Raw genomic sequence first — 7,909 nt, 5'->3', positions numbered from 1 at the left:
GGGTGGAGCCACCTGTGGTTTCAGGCAGCTGCTGAGAGAAGCAGGGACTGTCAAGTACTCCCCATGCCCTGGAGAGAAACATTCTGTTCCCAGTCCTCTGATGCCCCTCCTCTGTAGAGAAGAGCAAGGTACAGTCTAGCAGGAGGAAGAACCGTGAGGGGACTGCTGTACCTGGGGTCAGCAAGGTTCCATTTTTCTGGATAAAATACTTTCCAAACTCAAGGCGGCACATCTCTTTAAGTTCTGAGCGCCCCACTGGCCCCTTCCCCACAGGAATTGTTTATCCAGTGTAGGGGAAATGAACCAACACTTTCAGGTCCAAGATTTACTGCACTGGGTCTTCTGGGAAATGTGAGAAGGCCACCCACAGCCCTGCGCTTATGGGGCGCCATGTTAACGTGTTTAAGCTGAGGGTTGGGGTTCGGCAGGTGTGGCATGAACTCCCTGAAATAAGAAAAGCCTTTTAGGTATAAACTTGGCTTAACTCTGGAGTCATCCCTGTCAAAATGCCCTTCTAGGGAACCTCCAATCCATATGGCTTCTTGCAAGTTGCCACATCCTTTGTGCACAGAGTCAGGGAGGGCATAGTGGATACTGCCAGAAGTCCAACTTTTTCCTGGGCCTTCCTATCTCTCATGGGCCCCACTCCCCACACCTCTTTTTCTGTATTCTCACTCCCTTTGTCAGTCAGTCTTCTCAGAATTCTTCCTTCCCGAGTGTCCCTCCCCTTCTGGCCCCTCACTCATGCATAGACCCTCCCTGTGAGGAACCTTTAGCCTCTCCCCAGATCCCTGCCAACTCTGTCTTTCTCCCCCTTGCTCTGGACCTCTTCTAAGCTTTTTTGTGCCCATCTCTACTCAATTTATTCTGTCTGTTTTCCTCTAAGCCCCAAGATCTCACTCTCCCTCTGTTATTCTTCACCCCCTCCCAGGCGGGTGCCTCCCTCTCTTAAGTCACCCCTCCCCCCCAGGGAGCCTCTCCATTTCTGGCCCCTCCCCACCTCTTCCTAAGCAGTCATCTCCCCTTCTCCCTTCCCCCACAGTCCATCTCTAGCTCCTTCTCCTCCCCCCTCCCTAGACCAGACCAGCTAAGTCCTATTCCATTTTTAGATGACTGATTATGATGCTAGCTGAACTTACTCACAGCCGGAATATACAGCTGTTCCTTCCTTTCATGCCCCATCCACCAAACACACCCAGTCTTTTCAACATGACAAAGTCCTTACACACAGCATGTCATGTCCACATACACTTATATTTTTCAGAACAAAACAACAGTCACGCTGGCAAAGATGTTGAATTAACAGGGACCCTTAAGCTTTCAATATACACTGAAAAGCAACATTAATTTGCATGTCTACAAAGTATACATTTGTTTCCACAAATGTGGCAAGGTTTACCCAAACAGTTAGGACTTTTTCACCAAATCATAGACATAGATATGGAAATCATCATCAAACTTGATGAAATACACAGAGGGTTTGGCTTCCACTTGGTGAATGACCATGCCGATCCGTTTGGAGCCATCTTCTTTGGTATATTCCACATGTTTACCTATCAGGCCATCTACAACTCCTCCTGGCTCCCTCTCTGCTGGAGGAGACTCACTGGACTCTGGCATGATACGGAGGTCTCCTTCTTTATAATCATCTAGAAGCTGGTACATGTACAAGACAGGATCTTTCTCATAGGTAATATAAAACCAGGCTTTCATGATAGGTGCTTGGGCTAAAACCATCCCCCTCCATTCATCCTTAGAACCATGCTCACCCTCAAACATATGTTCCACAGCTTTACCAATTATGGTATTTGCAAGGTTTGCATCACTGACCTGAGATGATGCCACCCTGTCGGAAAGAATTTTAAGAGACAAAACTCTTTCATCTCTGTGAAGTTCCAGTCCATAGACACAGTCAATTCCATCATATTTCACCAGATAAAGAGAGGGATTTATAGGCACCTGATCCAGAACGGTTCCTTTCCACTGAGTGATGGGCTCATCGCCTTCCTTCCACCCGTGTGAAATTCTGCAGCCCACGATGTTCCTGCGGGGCTGGGACGAAGGTCTGCCTCTCGGCTTCTTTTGGGAGGCTTTTTTCTTCGTCATGTTTGCGGACCCAGTCGCCCGTCCGGCAGCTGCCCTGGGTTGTTGCCCTTCGGCCTCCTGTGCGTTGGGAGTCTTCATGCCTGCGGGAGGAGAGAAGACAAGAGAGAAGCATTCAATATGCCATAAGGTGAAGTTCTCCCGACAGCAACGTCTCTGTGTGCCCTGCGCCGGCGCCTAAATTTTCCCCATGAGCCTGACAGCGATGCTGGAAATCCTGGCTGCATGCCTGCAAGTGCTCTCCCTCCCAGGTTCCTTTAGGCTGCAGGGATGGGCGGCAGCGGCAACGGTGCTGGCCCGGGTTAGGAACTCCGCAGGAGGCGGCGGGCTACCTCCTCGCTCAGAGCCGACCGCCTCCACCACCCGCCGCTGGCGCCCACTCTCAATCCCCTGCAAAGCGCCTATCCCTCCACTGCCTTGACCCGCACGCACTCACTGTCTTCCCGCCCTGAACGCCCCAGCCTGCTGCCCACATGCCCCCGGCCTACTCCCAATCGCTTTCCTGGCACCCAGCGTCCTCGCTTCCCCGTGCTCACCTTCAGTTTCTTGCCTGGCTCCTAACGCCACTCCCTTTTACTATTGCCCATCGCACTCCTCCACCCCAACCTCACCGGGCGCCCGCCTCCACCCCTTATCTCCTGCAAGAGTCCACCCCATCCCCCTTCTCCATCCTGGCGCGCACCAATGGCCTTGCCCTGCCTGGCGTCCAGCGCCCCGGATCGCGGCCCTCACGTGCCCAAATCGAACACCCTGCTGTGCTGCCTCTGCCTTGAGCCTGTGGCCAAGGAGGATCAGCAGGAGACGAGCCGGGTGCCTGCAAGAGCTGGGAGGGGAGGATCCGTAGGCGAGGAGCGTGTCTAGGAGGGGGGCGGGGCAGGCGAAGAGGAAGGCGGCGGTGTCTCCTGCGCTGGGCTCGCCGGCCCTCCGCCTCCCTGTGGGCGGCAGTGGCCCCTCTGCCACACCGGTCTCCCACCAGCCGCTGCCGCCAACGCAGTCTCCTCCCTCTTTCTGTAGCGCAGCTTCCTGCCAGGAGAGAAGCCTCCCCTTCCTGCCAAATACTGCGTGCCCCCCTCAACTCTTAAGCCCACCACTGCCTTGGGCCTGGGAGGTGCTCCTTGTTCCCCGGCTCCGCCCCTTTCCAAAATCAGGAGCAGCTGGGCCTACAATCCCCCCACTCATTGCCCCCTGCTCTCTCTGTGTTTCAGGGCCTTGTGGCTCCTTTGCTCACCTCCACCCTTTCAGTGCCCCTGCCCCATCTGCTTTCTATCTTCCAGGAATTAGTCTTTTCCTTTTTCCAGTGACTTTATGTAGTTATTCTTTGTAAATAAATCTGCCTTTCCTTTCATTTACCATGATTTGGGGTATAAAGATAGAAATGTGCTAGTGCTCAGTCTGCCATCTGGACCCAATCTCTACATAGTTTTTCTGATTGGTCATTGCTTTTTAAGAATTCCCCCCCGCCCCGTTTTCTTTTTTTTTCTTGCTTTTACTCTATTGCAGATACATTCATTGCACAATGTTAACACTGTGTAAATTTCAGAAAATTGACATGAAGAAAATAATCAACTTCAATTCCAGCTCCCATTCCACCGGGCTCACAGGGAAATATTAATACTCATTATTTCTTTTGCCATTTTCTAGGCTCTGACAAAACTGGAGTCAGTTGCATATGCAGTTTCATGCCCTACTCTTTTCCATTTAAAATAAGCATTTTCTAAGAACATCACATATTTTTGAAACCATTATTTCTTTTATTCATTTGATAAATATTTATTGAGCACCTATTACATATCTGGCTGTTAGACCATAAAACTCAATTTTACAGTGACCACAATTTATCTTTTCTCCTATTACTGAATATTTGTGATAATGTTTCCCCAATGACTGGTAAAGTCACCTATTTATCAGAAAGGAGAGCTTTGGAAAAAATAACTTTATAAGAAACAATTTGATAAAATGATGGTTTTATAATTCAGTTGAGAAAGATTGGGTATTTAAAGAATGCTGGAATGATTTTTTAAATATTTGGGGGAAAATTTTCACTAAATTTATTCTCATATCAATATTTGACTTATTAAAATGTAAAATGAAGCAAAGTGAAATAGACGAAAAATCAAATGAACAAACCAAAAACCCAGTAAACAATATAAATGTTTCATAGTTACCTATGGTATCTGAATGAGGAAATAGGTTGGATGTTACCAGAATTAAGCTTAAAACAATAAAATAATTCGTAAAAGGGAAAATAAGATCAATAAAAATTTTGATTCAACAAAGTATGAAAGAACATTAAAATATTAATGTCATTGAGCATGAGAAAAGAGTTGTATATCCAGTGCTGATGGAAATGAAAGTTCATACAATTTTTTATGGAAAGCAATTTACTGATGTTCTTTAGTTCATGTGAGGGCTTATATAGTTCTGATTAACCCTTATTCCTGGGATATCACCCTTGGAGTCCCACCCATAAGTGAAGGGGCTTTTCCAGGGCTCTAGACTCCAATTTCTGTATCTTTAGCTTCAATAAGAAGTCATAACCTCTTCTGAGCTTCTAAGCCTTTCAGTAGTTCATTCTAGAATGTTTAAACTTCCTCAAGGGAAAAACATCCACCAAATTCATTGTCTCTTCGAACCATTCTCCCCCATATCTTGGCTGAGTGATTATTTCCTATCTTAGTTTTCAGATGCCTTTGAGCAGATTTATTTTTACTATTTCATCCAGCTTTTATTGTTGCTTTAATGAGAAAAGTGTTTTGAATTACTTAGTTTCTTATCATTAAAATCCAAAACCCTATACTTTATTATAAAATATATGTGTTCAGTTATTTGTAATAGCTCCAAACTGGAAATCACCCAAGTTTCCATCAATAGTAGACTGGATATGTTGTGGTATATTCATACAATGGAATATTATACAGGAGTGAGAATGAGCAAACCACAACTACATGCAACAATATGAATTAATCTCACAAATATGTTGAAAAAAAGAAGACAATGAAAAGGCACACATTTTTCTTTCCAATTTATTTAAATTTCAAAAATAGTCAAACTAATCTATTGCCTTAAAAGTTAAAATAGCAATTATTCTTGCAAGGATATTTTCCAAATAGATGGTAACAATTCACATTCCACCAGCAATTGATGAAAGAACACTTTTGTGGAGACATTTTTGAACGTGTATATATGGCAAGAAGGGTTCACACAGATGCTGAACAGCAAAATGTGATGAATTGTAACATCACTTGTGTTGCAGCCTAGCATTCAATCACACTTTTTCTGGTAATAATGCCCCTATTTTCCTCTTGAGAACAACCTAAGTCTGACCTTTCAGAGCACTGAAATACTGTTAGAGTGATTGTTTTAGGAGTAGGCACCCAACCTAGTCAGAACCAATGAGGCATAATAATATTTTGCACAAACTCCTGGTTGCCAGGTAGATGATCTTTTCCATTGAACATGAGTGAACATAAGAGGATATGAGGATCAAGCTGCTCTATTCACTACCACCATCTGCAGACTGAGGATGAAAGCAGCACAGAGAAGAGATCAGAGCCAAGCTAAGCAAAAGAAGGAGACTGTTGTCCTAGTAACACATACTGTACCTGTAAGTGGTCATGGCCACTGATCTCCCAATATTCATCCCACTCTAAAAGGTTACGCTAAGCTAATCATGGTTAATGCCATCTCCTCTGAAAGTGTTTGGTTTAACATTTGGCATATGATCTAATCCTGGCCAATTAAACATGATGATATGCCTGCTGAGGGATTTCTGAAAAAAATTCTTTACTCTTAAGAGAAACAGGAAATGATGTTTCCTTTTCTTTTTTAGGATATTGCTATGTCTGTATATGACCCTTGGGATTTCTGTAACCAGCCTGAGGACAAAACTAACATAATGAAGATGGCAGAAGAGAATACTCAAATCCCTTTGATCATTTCATTTAGCTGCTGATCATGCCATTCCTGGAGTCCTACTTCTGACTCCAAGTCACAAGATAAGAAATATCTTTATAGTAAAAGCAATTTAAGTCTGGGTTTTCTATTACTTGCAATTGAAGGTATCTTAAATGGCAACCTGTTTGTTTAATAAATGTATGCATATCTGTGCTTTATACATAAAAATACATACATACATAAAAGTAGCAAGCTTTAAGTAGGGTTAAGAACAAGTAAAATTTGAAGATAGAAGTTAAATTAAAAATTAGGAAACTATTAACATCGAACTTAACTGTATTTGTTGAGTGATTTTTAATGGAATTTATTTACTTATATAAATTATAATTTATGAAATTTACACATGCAAATCAACAACTTATACACATATTATAATCAAATTTTTAAAAATAATTCAAAAACTATTTTTTTAGAAAAAGCAAAACAATTGAAAGAATTAATTTCTTAAGACTTACTTTTAGTGAACTTGACTTTTAACTTTTGCTTGATATGAGAAAATGAGTTTTAACTAACTGCTAGATATCCATTCACATATCACTGACATTTTTTCATCACGACATAAATGATGGGTTGAATAAATTTTGTAGAATTAAATATATACTATTTTTATTTAATTGTCAAAGCCCAAGTCACACACAAGGGCATAGAGGACAAAATATAAAGGCGGTCAATGGCAGCCAATAAACACGCATAAGCCACTTCTCACAATACAACTTTAGGAATGAACAATGGATTGAAAGTCTTCCAATCACAGCCATTTATTCGCTATAGTTTGTAACACTGATTTTGCATACATTTTCTATATGTTCCATGAATTCAATATCAGTGTTGCTCGTGTGATACCCAAGAAAACCCAACGAGAGTAATTAAATTCTAAGGAATAAGATTTTTGTCAGATACAGTTGAGCTTTGGAGGGCCACAAACCATTGTAATAGTTAAGATTTTTTTCATCTCCCACACCAATGATCAATTTTCTTCCCCTTGGGGGCAATATCATCCTCGTTGAGAATGCATGATCTAGGCTAAAGCAAGAAGACTGGATTGTATATCAACTGTAATACGAAGCCTTTGGAGAGTTTTAAGCAGGAGAGTGACATAATCTCACTTATATTTTTATTTTTATTTATTTATTTTGTGAGGAAGATCAGCCCTGAGCTAACATCCATGCCAATCCTCCCCTTTTTGCCAAGGAAGACCAGCCCTGAGCTAACATCCATTGTCAATCCTCCTCCTTTTTTTCCCCAAAGCCTCAGTAGATAGTTGTATGTCATAGCTGCACATCCTTGTAGTTGCTGTATGTGGGATGCTGCCTCAGCATGGCCTGACACGCGGTGCATCAGTGCGCGACCCCTGGGATCCGGACTCCGGCTGCCAGTAGCCAAGCACGGGCATGCAACCACTAAGCCACAGGGCCAGCCCTTCATTTATATCTTAAAAACATCACTCCAGCTATTATGTGGAGAATTGAAAAGAAGGCAAGGGGACTTTAGTTCTCAACACCCTATTTAATCAGGCTTAAGGGCTTATTTTTTTTCCTAAACCTTAGTTACTGAGACAACAACCTTCTCCTTCCATGCTGCCAAAGCATCAGGTCATGTGATTATAGGGGAGTCAGAGGAGTCATGCCCACATTTTGTGAGGACCCTCCTTCAATAACTAACACTGCTTCTTTAATGAGTGAGCTAGGTAGTTCACAGTTTGTCTCAGAAGCCTCTTGAATTGATTTTAAAAAGGACATTAAAGCCACACTGAAAATATTAATCCCCTAAACAATAATCCTTTGCAAATTATGCTCAAGTATGTTGTGCAACATATTAAATACACAAAGTTAAGAAATGATGGGTGAAATGG

The 7,909-nt window shown here is 42.9% G+C and overlaps 1 protein-coding gene across 2 annotated transcripts; it reads right to left on the bottom strand.

Annotated features, from left to right (window-relative positions):
• Nucleotides 1-1,235: 1,235 nt before the first annotated feature.
• On the bottom strand, nt 1,236-3,118 carry LOC101403635 (spindlin-2). 2 transcript variants are annotated; one of them, XM_014797222.2, is made up of 2 exons: nt 2,786-3,118; nt 1,236-2,186 (listed from the first exon to the last, which is right to left on the bottom strand). In XM_014797222.2, exon 2 carries the CDS (start codon nt 2,182-2,184, stop codon nt 1,408-1,410), a length of 777 nt encoding a protein of 258 aa, XP_014652708.1. In that variant the 5' UTR covers nt 2,185-2,186; nt 2,786-3,118; the 3' UTR covers nt 1,236-1,407. The 2 variants fall into 2 exon arrangements, with proteins under 2 accessions (XP_014652708.1, XP_087283639.1); XM_087427513.1 differs by lacking the exon at nt 2,786-3,118 and adding an exon at nt 2,640-2,737.
• Between the last annotated feature and the right edge of the window lie 4,791 nt (nt 3,119-7,909).

The sequence above is a fragment of the Ceratotherium simum genome, chromosome X (genome assembly GCF_057802395.1).
Source record: "Ceratotherium simum simum isolate JZ-2026a chromosome X, ASM5780239v1, whole genome shotgun sequence".
Classification (NCBI taxonomy): domain Eukaryota; kingdom Metazoa; phylum Chordata; class Mammalia; order Perissodactyla; family Rhinocerotidae; genus Ceratotherium; species Ceratotherium simum.
The sequence above is the reverse complement of the archived record's forward strand: the minus strand, read 5'-3'. Positions and strand labels throughout refer to the sequence as shown.